This window comes from Sardina pilchardus, chromosome 2, assembly GCF_963854185.1.
Source record: "Sardina pilchardus chromosome 2, fSarPil1.1, whole genome shotgun sequence".
In the NCBI taxonomy this organism is placed as follows: domain Eukaryota; kingdom Metazoa; phylum Chordata; class Actinopteri; order Clupeiformes; family Clupeidae; genus Sardina; species Sardina pilchardus.
The window spans coordinates 37,292,498-37,305,525 of record NC_084995.1 but is presented as its reverse complement, the minus strand read 5'-3'; the positions used below and the strand labels follow the sequence as shown (position 1 = coordinate 37,305,525).

Below are 13,028 nucleotides of genomic sequence, written 5' to 3'. Positions count from 1 at the left end.
TTGAATCATGGATCTGGACAATTATGTTGACATAATTCAAACATGTACAATATTCTTCAGCTTTTTTGATTTTTTAAATTTGTATTATTTGTATGAAAAAATATAGTGGGAGCTATTCCTACAACTGTCCATATAGCTTGTTGATATGCCAATAATGTTAACATATGGTGGAAATCAGGCAAGCAGACATATTGCTGCAAAAATAACTGTAGAGCTTAGCTGCCATGTGGTTTATTTGAAGTCCACTGTCTGGTTTTATAAGAATATATTGACATATAAAGTGTACATCATTGTATTGTGAATAATGAAATAAATGAAAATTACCTTGAATACCTTAAATATATTGTCATCTCAAGTGTATAGACTCCATGGTGCTAAATCTGAATGTAGTTTGTATAAACTCACCCAGCATGAAATGCTTGTCTGTTATTCTACATATAAATAGAGTCTTCTTACAGCAATATGAGGAAACTTGAATAAATGCCTGGATTCGTACCAATGTGCCCCTGATAGACAAGAAATGAGGTCATGACTCCCGGTGTGTGTGCTTAGTTATATAACAACAATTTTATTTGAATTGGAAGAAGTTTACTTATTATTGTCATACAATAAAATACAATTTTTTTAATAAAAAAATGAAAATACAATCATAAAAAAAATGTTTACTAAAAGTTTAGCACATTTTGAAAGTGACAAATCACTTTTTTGCAGCTGATTTTTTGGCTCCGCCCTTAGCCCCGCCCTTCCCCTCGGCCCCTTTCTCTCCCTTCTCACCAGATTTCTTTCCTTTCCCTTCATCTCCACCTTCTTTCTTTGCAGATTTATCACCTTTTTTCTTGCCAGTTTCTTCTTTTTCTTCACCCTTCCCTTCTTTTGCAGCTTTCCCCTCTTTTCCCTCTTTCCCCTCTTTCTCCTCTTTCCCTTTCCCCTTTTTCTTCTCCCCCTTTTCTCCGTCCACTTTTCCAGCCACTGTGGGCACTTCTTTTTTTTCTTCAACTTTTGCCGCTAGAAAAATAAGAGAAGAATCTAGTTAACATGTTTGTCCATATATTTGACAAGTGCTGATGGAGTACAAATCAATCTTGCAGGTGACAGACTAGCTTTGCATAAACCAATCATGAGGACCCAGGATGAAGTAGTCAATTTCAGCTACAGTACAAATCACTATAGTGATCAGCAGTCTATCTCTCAGGGAAGAAAGAATGGGGTAAGTTGTCACACTGTCAATCATTCCTCCAAAACTAGGGACAATGTTTCAAAATTGAAATAGCAGGTTGTGTAACGCCCTTCACTGAGTCCACATTGTATTTACTTTTAACACTAGAAAGGCCTTGACAGGTAATGTTGACGACTAACTTTGATTTAAAAAAGAAAGTTCTGTCAAAATTACCGTCTTGGTAGTTCTAGCAGTTAATCCGAGGTGACAATGTAAAAAAAAAGATGACCAAACTAACATTATTCAGGCGAACCAACATGTCACTTTCACCGAATTGAGTTATGTCATCCTGTAATGTTTATACACATTTAGATAGCCTTAATGAGTTAATTGGTGAATTTGAGGCCTGTGGCTGCATGTGTTGACTGATCAAAGCCCTGGAAGGTTTTCTCCTCTGAATTTGCAGCTGTTTGGATAGAGGCAAGCTGACATTCACTTTGGCTCATTTGAAAATTGGCACAACATTTGAAATCCCCATTTGGAAGCAGCAAAGAAGGAAAGGCTCAGTGCAGAAAGGGAAGAAAGACTTGTTTGGAAGGCTAGTTTGGGAAAAGCAAGCATTACATCAAGCATCACGTTACTTTAAACAAACAAATGACTCATCAACAGGTGAAAACAAGTGTTTCTGCCATGTCTATGTGGAACTAAAGTATGTTCAGCTATCCAAATAGACTTGGGTTGAATGTGTGACATCCAGAAAATAGTGCGGACCGCATTTCAGGTGAGACTAGTTATAAATTGTGACTTTGAATCATGCTGGCAAACCAGAGGTCATTGATTGAATTTGATCTGCCATTATTATTTTTTATTAATGATTTGACATACTTCTTCAGAAACAGGAATCCTCTGCAAAAGTGTATTTCCTGAAGCCTAGAATCACAATTTCAGCACCATAGAAATTCAGTTTTTCCTAAGGAACGGTGGGTGGTCTAGAAGTAGCTATTCACGTTGTTATGACACACTTAAATAACCATGTACAAGATTATCAACACCTTCAATATGAAGAGACAGTCGTGTATAATGAATGTGCTCTAATGTGTTGTTTTAACTTCCAGTCTACACTTGGTAGCTGTTTCATCTTCATTATTTACATGTTCTGTTCTTATACTAGATTATTAGCCTGGCTAGTGCCTACCACTTCTCAAATGAGACGTGGTCTGGCAACCAGACGTTCATTTTCTCGTATTTGAAAAAAAATGCCCAGATCCGTTCATTGGGCGCCACGGATGTCTAACAAATGCGTCTGTGCATATAGCTCATCATGGTCTTGCTTTCTCCCCTGTTCTGTGATTGGTCGCCAACATCAGGTGAAAATTTGGGTGTTAGTTTCCAGACTGCCTTAGCTGCGTGATTGAAATCACCGCGCAAGGCAGGATGGGAACACCCAGGCTAATAGATTATTTGAATTGGCATGCATTCAGCTCGTACTTCAAATCTTTCCAAGGCAGGCAGATGAAACATACACATTTCAGGTTTAGAAGCATGCCATCACAGAATATATTCTGTGCATGTGTAGCAGAGAAAAAACAAGACGATGAACAAAACATTCTACTATTCATTATTTGCACAAAACAATGTGTGTTCATTATATTGAGTCTGCAAGAAACCAATTATTGATTGTATACCTAAGAAAAGACCATTCCCTTAACAGCCTGCCAACAGCACAGATATATTGTGAAAAACATACACATTATCATGACTAAGACATTATCCCATGGGGCTCTAAACAGTGAGCAGTTAATTTGCTCTAGTTAGCACATTCCTCAAGAGAGTAAGAAATGACATATGAGTGCACAGATGGGGATTCTCCTGCCACCTTGAAAAAAAGGTTAAATTTACTTTTTTGGACAGAACAAAAATGCTTTATTGATGTGCAGCTCTTGTTACAGTTTCAGTGGTAACTGTCACTACAGAACTATATCTAACACTAGTCGGTGCAACATTTACCCAGGAGTGGAATTTTCCCTCTTGGTCAATAAGAGATGTTGGGAGCAGTACCACTGTGCCCTTTGAAGGTAGGTGGATATGTTCTCTTCATGATTATAAGTTACTTGATTTTTTTAAAATGGCTGATTTAATGATTGAATTTTTGTTATCTCTTTAATCTGCCGTTGTGGTTATTTGATCCTATGAGTAATCATTGTTATGTCATACTGTATATTATATCTGATAAAGTCACCCTTCCCTACATATTGGTTCCTTCCAAAAGATTATGGAACACTATAAAGACAAGTATTGGGATGCCAGCCATTACACCCACAGGAACGTCAATGATACCCCACTCTAAATCCATAGGTGGAGTGCCTGTGGAAATTGTTGCCCATTTATTTAGTATTTCTGAGGTCAGACACTGATGTTGGCCAAGATAGCCTAGTTCGCATCCCAAAAGTGTTAGATGGCAAAGAGAAATCTGTTTTCAGTTAGCCAGTCAAATTCTTCCGCACCCAACAATGTCATTGTGAACCTTGCTTTGTGCAGGCAGGCAGTAAAGTTTATGAATGTGTTTATAATATGTTATGGTACACGCCATCATAAATGCTACGACAACATCCAATGTGTTGTGCCATAGCTACAAGTAGCAATCCTTATTCTCCTCGTATTTCACAAATATTTTTTAGATTATTTGTACAGTACATGCTGGAATACAGTACATGAGAAATCTAAAAAATGTCATGAATCATGAGGAAACCACAGGTCAAAGATGGTGTTGAGACTTTTTTTTTTTTGTATATCATCTTGATATCCACACCTAAAAAAAATCAAACTGATGTTCTAGTCAGTGCAACACTACTGTATAACTAATAATGCCAGAGGCTGTTGAGGTCCAGTGACTAGAAGTAGAACTGATGTGTGTGTGTGAAAGTGGTGTTTGCCATTTCTTGAAGTAGTAGCTAGTTGACACTGCCCCCACCCTTTCAGGTTAGATGAGCAATTTCCTGGACTCCACTGGACATAATTGCCCTAAAGCTTTCCTGTGATCTTTCCAAAGAAATGATTAGAAACAAGGCACATAAGCACACCTCAATTGCCACTTCAGATCACTGGCATATTACCACAGTGTTGCGAAAATTACACAACAGAAATAAACACCTCAGGCAATTTCTCGAAATGCACAGCAAACATAAAGCTATTTATCTTCCTTCCTCTTCTCTTTTCTTTGGACGACTGACGATTTGTATGACTTCAATAGGTACTGTTACGCTAATGATCCACACACAACATTCCTCTCAGCAACATCTGCGAGAACATCCATGAAGTAGACAATATGAGGTCAAATAATCCATTTGTTATATTATCTCTCCTGGCTGCCATGTCGTAATCAGTGCTCCCTTTTTACGCAACGTGTGATGTCAGCACAGCAGGACTGTGTTTTCTACTTGTATGCGTTGCTCTTCCACTGGACTGATCTCGTCCTGCCCACACCCTCATTATGCTCTTAATGCTGTTCTCTTCATGCCTGCTTCCTCAAGCATATAGCCTACAAAATATAATGAGACTATATATATGGTTCAAGTCTTTTAAATGTGGTGGAGACAAGCTGACCCGATCTCACGACTGACTGACCAAAATACTATTATTGAAGGCTCAGTAGGGTCACGTCAACCCCCCACATATTCCAATCTATGCACCCTGTCCTCTCTATGCACACTGAGGGTGCACTGTTCGCTTGTCACATTTGCATAGAAGTGGAGTACAGCTGATGTGTATGTATGTGTGTGTGTGTGTGTGTGTGTGTGTGTGTGTATGTGTGTGTGTGTACTGTGCTATTTTAGCATAGGACTACAGGAACACAAACCCAGATAGAGATCTAAAAATGTTCTTCGCCCTTAAGACTTTAATGCTAATTCTCAACCACAAGGTCCTTATGTTACAGAAATGTCCATGTGAATACTGTGTGTATACACACACACACACACACACACACACACACACACACACACATACAGATAAAACACAGATAAAAGTGATAATCAAGCAAACAACAGTATAGAAGAGTGCAGAATAGAAGACTGCATGCAAAAAAGTAGTTCTAATAGGCTACACAGGTCTACCTACAGTATGAATGTATACAGTGCCTAAGTATTCACCTCTCTTGAATATTTCCCCTTTTATTGGTTTGATAAATCAAATCTTTGTCAATTTAATTGGACCTTTTGTTTTTACAATAATTAATGAATAAATGATGAAATGAAAGCAAATCTCTACAAAGTAACAAAATAAGCGATTGTGTAAATATTCACCCCCCGCCTTGAAGTGACTGACCTAAATCAACAGTGGTCCGGCCAATTGGTGCTAATAGCCTCACAATTAGTGAAATGGACATCGCCTGAGTGCAGTGAATATAGTAATAAAGACTCCTGCTCCTGGAAGGTCCAGTCACTGGTCAATACTCCTGGGTCCTGGAGTTCGGTGAAATCGATCATTAATGTAAGGTATGTGGCACATGTGCCAGTGCAAATCTGCCTAGAGCAGGCCGTCACCACAAACTGAGTGACAGTTCAAGCAGAACAATGGTGGGGGAGAACATAAGACCAGATGCTATTTTTGGTGTAACCTGCGTTGTGTGGAACCACCGCGGTCCAGCCCTGCACACGCCCGGACTCGAACCCGCGAGACAGCAGCACCTCGGATCGGGAGTCGAGCGCGCTAACAATCCAGCTAAAAGCCCAGGCTACTAGCTTTCATGCCAGCAGCGCTCTTGAAGCGTCGGGGAGTGAGGTTTACTAACGTGCCACAGCATAGCTAACCAGCTAGCACCCGTTACATTGGCATACACCAAACACAAAACATCACCCAAAAGGCACAATCCCTATTTTGAAGCATGGTGCATGGTGCATGCTGTGTGATACTTCTCAACGACAGGCCCTGGAAGGCTTGTAAAGGTAAAAGTAAAATGAATTCAGCAAAATATTATGGAAATGCGAGAGGACAATCTTGTCTGCAACAACTTCGGGGAAGATTCACTTTCCAGCAAGACAATAAGCTGAAGTATACAGTGAAAACTACACAGAAATGGTTTAAAGACACCAAGTAGAATGTTCTGGAGAGTCAAAACCCAGACCTCAAGCCTATAGAAAAGCTGTGGCTGGACTTCAAAAGGGCTGTTCACACCCAATCCCCTTCCGACCTGACAGAGCTTGAGCAGTTTTGGAAATGAAAAATGTAATGAGTTAAATTGTTGTATCAAGTGCATGCAAGCGTAACTGAGACCTATCCACACTTCATGCTTTAATCGCAGCCAAAGGTGCATCTACTGAATGCTAACTTGAGGGGGGTGAATATGCAATTGCTTATTTTGCATGATATTTAATTAATTAAAAATACTTTATAGAAATATGCTTTCACTTTGGCGTAAAGAGGGGATTTTTGTAAAATAAAAGGGTCAAATTACAGTAAATTGATCAAGATTCCATTCACAAAAGCAGTAAAAGTGGAGATATCCAAGGGGTGTGAATACATTTTTATAACTGTGCTGTATATAGAAGGTATAAATCTACAAATATAGCTCTTAAATGCATGAACCCCAATACAAACATACTTTACAGATAAAAGCATTAAAAAGGCATGTTATATGTCAGTACTCTGAGGTATGTTTGAAAGCATTTTAGATCTCCTAAAAGCCAATCATGCCGAGTATGGCTTGATCTAAAACTAAAACTACAAAAGACGACAATCCTTTAATCTCTTACAAGACGCACAGCACAAGGCCACCTAATGGCAATGCAATGCTACGTTACTGAATAAAAGGCCTCCTAAACGCGCACTCAGCTATGGCTGAGACCTTACATGTGCGGATTTGTGGCACACAGATGTGAAATGAGGCGGAGGAACGATTCCGCTACATTCTGGACAGGCAAGTTCCAAGCAGAGGGGCATTCACGAGCAGATGCCATTTGAGAGAGATGCCTCCCACGCCATCGGGGAGAGACTACACAGACAGTGTTGTGACAGAGGAGGAGCAGGGAAGAGGCAGTCACAGCAGGGAGAGTGCTATCCCATCTCCGCTTGGGTGATGGGATTAGTCATTTCTTCCTCCTCCCTGACCACAGGTAGCTGGCTGGCACTTCGAGCCTGTACCTGCTCAGAGACAGTGGCGAGCGTCGTTGCGTCGGAAGAGGCAGCTAGAAAGAGAGGAAGAGGAAGAGGAAGAGGAAGAGGGGGAGGAGGAGGAGGAAGAGGAGGAGTATGAGGTCAGGGCAAAGCAAGGGCAGGTGCCAGAAAAAAGTTGCAGAACACACAGGAGAGGACAGATTACAGAGGTGGGAAAGACCAGACCACAACTCCCTCATGAAAGATAGTAAGAGTATTTCCGTGCTGTGACTAAAAGAAGATCCTAATCACTGGTACAGTATACATATAATTAACATTATTACCCATCTCCGCATACTCCGCTAATACTGCCTGTCAATTGACATCAGTAGTTCTAATAACATAAGTATCAATTTTGCTCCTACAGGCACCGACATTTCATATTTTGCAGGGGAATAACTGCAATTTATATATTATAACATGTAATCATCTCACTGTATTTTGATGTCCCCGGGAATAAAATATATTTTGAACATGGATTGCAAGGGCACTGATGTTTCACATAACTGGAATAGATTTACAGTAATATGAGAGCCACACAACATTCACAGAAATGTCAGAGAGTGTATACTCAATAAAAATTGTACCCGTAAAGGTGTCACCAGAGACATCCAGAAGTGTTACATGAAGATGACAGTGTTTTCTTTAGTTTTAAAATTTGTGGAAAATACTGTATTTGCACACATAAATAATGTTTCCTGTGTGGGGAAAAAGGTACAAGTCATAGAATTGCAACAGTGTAAGAGTAAACTATCTATATCGCTCTCAATCTGCTCAAATGTAAAGGAACCACCACCGGCCTTTCGTCACTACAAAATAAATGCACTATATTAGTTTGTTGACAGCTAACTGACACATACTGTAATTTGTGCACCCACTGGTCCAGTCAGTAGTTCCCATCCCAGTTGTTGGAGTCTGAATTTTAATCTACAGTAACCTGCCACGGTACACATGGTACTGCTGAAATTTCAGATGTGTTTTCACTTTCAGATAAATTGGTATCAATGCATGCTAGAATCAGGCCATGATATTAAAAGGCTGGTTGTCATCGTGGACTATTCAGTAAAATGTCACATCTAAATGAGCTCATTACAATGCAATGTGATCGTCAAATAAAGCAAAGAAAACAGTACTGCACCAAATGAGACAAGAAAAAAAAACAGAGGGCAAACTGACACAATTAGAGCTCATCTCCTCTAAATGATGTGGGATGCTTTCATAAAAGCGTGTCTGACTAGAGAATATGCTTTTGGGTCTCCGTCATCTTTTCAATTACCACTTTCTGAAACAAAATTCTCAAAACACTTTTGAATACCGTTTTGAAATGCCAAACTTCCCACTCAGTCTTGTCAGAGAGACTGGCATTAAGAGAGGAGTTTCTGGGAGGATCAGTCACACTGATCAAACTCGTAGTGGAAAGTAAAACCCATTTTTATTTTAACCCATCTCTACATATTAAAAAGACTCTCAACAAGAATTATGCTGACTCTTCAACAAAGCGAAAATAGCACTTACTGCCTGGAATCTCTGTGAGCTCGCTGAGTGGCGGGACTGTCTCCAGTGTATTGGCATAGGACTTCGCTGCTAGTCTTTGAGCATGACGCGCTTCAATCTCTTTTTTCGTGCGGGGAATTCGACATTTGAAGATGCAGCAGAGTGTGATCACTGTTTTTTTAAAAAAGGAAGAAATGACACATGCTTAATATTTTTTAATTAGGAACAACTCATCTAAGAATATACTGTTTCCTGTTAAAAATGTAAGATGCTGACAGAATATTGATACTTAAATTAGAGGTTGGTAGGGAAACAAGGAATTATATTACCAATGGCAAGGATGAACATGGAAAAGATTCCCACGACCTGCCATAGCCGTAGACCCCAGAACACAACGGTCTCTGATGTGATGGGATCTGGTTTTGGAGGAGGATCTGTGGGTAAAAGCTGAGGAAGACAATTGTGTGTGAAGCAACAATAACTAGAACAGGGTTTGATAACAACATGGTTACAACATGCAATTTGTACCCATGTGCAACAATTTGTGACTGCTGCCAGCAGTTTGAAACAATGAGGGATCTACAAAAGTGATGTCCTCAAGTACCTGGGGAAATTTCAATCAACTGAATTTTTTTATTCAGAATACATCTGCATAAATGACAACCCCTATAGCTAAAAGCTTAACAATTTAATTGTACATGTGTGACAGTTGTCAACATGCCAACAGACACAAAATCAGTGTGCCTGAAAAAGACAGCATTTCGCTGGCTTCTAGAAAGTGTTCCATTCATATCTTGACATGACAGAAAATTGACATCATGGGTTTTACAGCATATTAGAAGGCCAGTTTGTCTGTAGGCTAAGAGCAGGGAACCCATGGAAAATGTTTTATATGCCTTTAAGTCAGTTCTTTTATATTATTAATTTGACTCACTGTCACGGCACACAACATTTCTTGCAAAGGGAATAGACCACCTGTCTTGGAAACAAGTCTTCTGTCTTTTCGCTTTGTACTAATTGCCATCAAGTCTAGAAATAACTTAAGGCGGGCTTCTTTTATTTGCTCTGCTATAATTTCACTCTCGTTCTCTCTCTACAGAACTAAAGATTTCTAAAAGGACAGATAACCTTTTCAAAGTCTGACCTTGATCTATGACCATGATCCTTTTGTTTTTTTCCTTTCGGATTCAACTACACCTCAACTAACTACACTCCTTGAGTTTTTAAATTTCATTTACATAAGACAAGATAATGATGGTGTTATGTCTTGACATGCCATTTGTATGCCACTTGTATGGGTGAACAAAGACAGGAAATCCATTGTTCTAAGGCCAGCATTTTTTTAATGATGTGACTAGTGCTGTGAGGAATGACAGGATATGCAAAATGCTTTGATTTTTATAGTCATTCATAACCATCCATTTCGCTTGATACAAAAAGGAGAAGAGAACCCAAGTATGGCCACTTGAAAACTAATCTCAGTACTTGACAGACTTGTGGCAATAAAGGCTTGACCTGCGAAAACTGCAGGAAAAGGATGCCAGACTAATGTTATGTAAGACCATCAAGATCTTCAGTCAGACACCTCGTAAGCATCTTTGCCACCCTCTCAGTGCAGCTACCTGTCTCTTTCCAAAATAGGACAGCTGTTCAGAGCTGTGTTTTCAGTTTCTAATGCTAGGAGAGTTAAAAACAGTGAAGGACTTTCCAACTCATCACTAACCGGCACTTTGGTTGAGAGAATCCTTCAAGAGTGTGGGCTGCTTTACCTCGATGATATCAAACTAGTATAGAAGAAAAGCCATCTGCTGGTTTTCCTGTAGGCTACAGTCTTATTTTGATATTACTATACTTCCTATAGACATGTATCTTTTCCCAAATCTTTTCTCGCTACGTTGGTTAATGAATATGGAGCTTTCCTAAAAAGATGTTGGACAGCCTCCATAGGCCACAACCACAGACAGTAGACATGGACACAGCCAACAGGACTTCAATAAGGACTGTATGTCTAGTGAAGCCAATTTGAACCCCTTTTCCAGGTGAAGCCTTACTGTACTGCGCATCCTCAGTGTGAGTTGAGATATGACATGGGACGTTAAGCAACAAACTGAAACACAGTAACTTGTCTAATAGCTGCGCTAAGTTCCTTCTCTCATGTGAGACTGAAAGTCACATGCTTATGATATAATTTTAGCATTGGTTTAGAAAAAAAAAGTTTATTAATGAGCCATGAAAGTGAGATGCAAGGTTATGACACTAGTCACACAATGTGACTGTCAAAGTGACGCCAAAATGAATGGGGCTCAAAGGAATGCGAACTTCAGGTGAAACTTTATTAGCCGCAGAGCCTTCCAGAGGAGGTATATGCTTTCCGTGCGCTTGCCACCTTGGCTACAACATATGCAACCTCTCTGTTCTTCTCTGATGAACGCTGTTGTCTCTGTTGATGCTTTGTGTTAGCAGTTAGCATATCATAGGCAACTAGATAATGCTATATAATTGTTAACACAATTCAACTCAAAAGCACATTCCTAACAAAAAAAGATTCATAAAACAAACATTGCCGTAGCAACTTTTGGTTTGTTTAGAAACTGAACATTGCACTCCAGTACCAGTTTCTGTCTTCCTATTCTGGGTGTGCTAAATTGCTATTATGAACCATCAGCCAGGAGGTAAAACTAATGAGTGGAATAAATGTACAAGTTCCAGAATGCATGGTATGGTCCCAAAAGCTTAAAACTTTATTAGAAACTAAAACTACATGATGAATAATTTAACCCATTTCTTGCATTATTTTACTCCGATACAGCGGGAGTAACTTTCCCCCCCGTTCAACGTTTGTGGAAGGTGCTAGATAAATGCTAACTGAGCCACCCATCTGGTGCTGCTTTAGAATCTTTTTATGTTGTTGAGAAGCCAAGGTTCCCACTGAGCTGATGGGCCACACCTGCGGTCGGTGCCCTATAATCCTGTCAGCACAGGTGTGTGCGTGAAATGAGTCCATTTACATCTCAAGGTCCCTGCTAAGACACTTCAAAGACACCTGTTGTGAAACCTACTTGCTCTGAGTCCTACATCTCTTTGGAGTGAGCATTTCTCCAGCACACATTGGAAGTTACTGGAATCAGTGGGTTGCCTCAGGCAGCAATGTTGGTTATGGAATTTTACAATTTTATGAGTTATGTGATTATGTAAGCATAAAGAACTGGCTCATTTGTTCTTTCCGGTTCTGCTTTTTTCATAAGTATAGTTTAATAATGTCATGCACATTATTAAAACATGGCTCATGATCATGTTGTTTTGTATCAACAACAGGATTACCTTTAAGTGTCTATACTTACTCTCCTATACTCATATCAGCACTCAGCCTGTACCATGTTGTACAACATGCTTATACTATGGTACACACACAAACAAACACACACACACACACACACACACACACACACACACACACACACACACACACACACACACACACACACACACAGACACAGACACAGACACAGACACATACTGTAGGCTACATACACATACCGATAAGAGCCTCGTGTTTCAGTACATCAGGAAGCCTTAAAGCAAACCATCCCAAATGCTGGTATTGGATGGATGCCTGTGTAACCATGCTACTCTGTGTTCATAGCAGATGCACCAATTCTGCTCAGCCACCTGTCCTTTATAAGCAATCAGCACGGCACAGCGCCTCAATATTCCCTCCCCCTCTCAATCTCGCCTGTCGATGTCATCCTAGCCACTGTCACCGGAAACATCCACACGCTATTGCGAGTAAAACCAGGCGTTCTCCTACCTCTGGGTCGGGCACTTGGGAAGCCACATCGAGCATGTAATGGGAGAGCAGTAGAGCCACGGCGGCCGACAGCAGCAGCACCGGGGGAGGGCACGTAGGCCGATCTGCCGCCATTCTTCCCCTTCCTCACGCTCCCTCCCTCCCTCTCTCTCTCCCTCTCTCTCTCTCTTTCTCAGTCCTTCCCTCAGATCCTCCTGTCCCCACCCTGCCCCCCACTCTGGCGCGCTACGACCAGCAGGGCTAACAATTGGTCCAGGTGATTGATGGCCCCGGAACAGAACAGCTCTCTCACATGCGCTTTACTGGCCTCATACTCTCTGCCTGCCTCAGTCCCTGCCTCATCTCCTCTCCCCAGCACACAGCACTCCCTCTCTGCAGAGCACAGGCAGAAGCCAGCCCATCGGTTAGGGGCCATTAATT

At 40.6% G+C, this 13,028-nt stretch overlaps 1 protein-coding gene across 1 annotated transcript; it reads right to left on the bottom strand.

The window, feature by feature from the left end:
- Window positions 1–697: 697 nt before the first annotated feature.
- On the bottom strand, window positions 698–12,722 carry tmie (transmembrane inner ear). Its single transcript, XM_062552498.1, has 4 exons — window positions 12,609–12,722; window positions 9,130–9,247; window positions 8,822–8,971; window positions 698–1,005 (listed from the first exon to the last, which is right to left on the bottom strand). The coding sequence occupies exons 1-4, from the start codon at window positions 12,720–12,722 to the stop codon at window positions 698–700; spliced, it is 690 nt and encodes a 229-aa protein (XP_062408482.1).
- Between the last annotated feature and the right edge of the window lie 306 nt (window positions 12,723–13,028).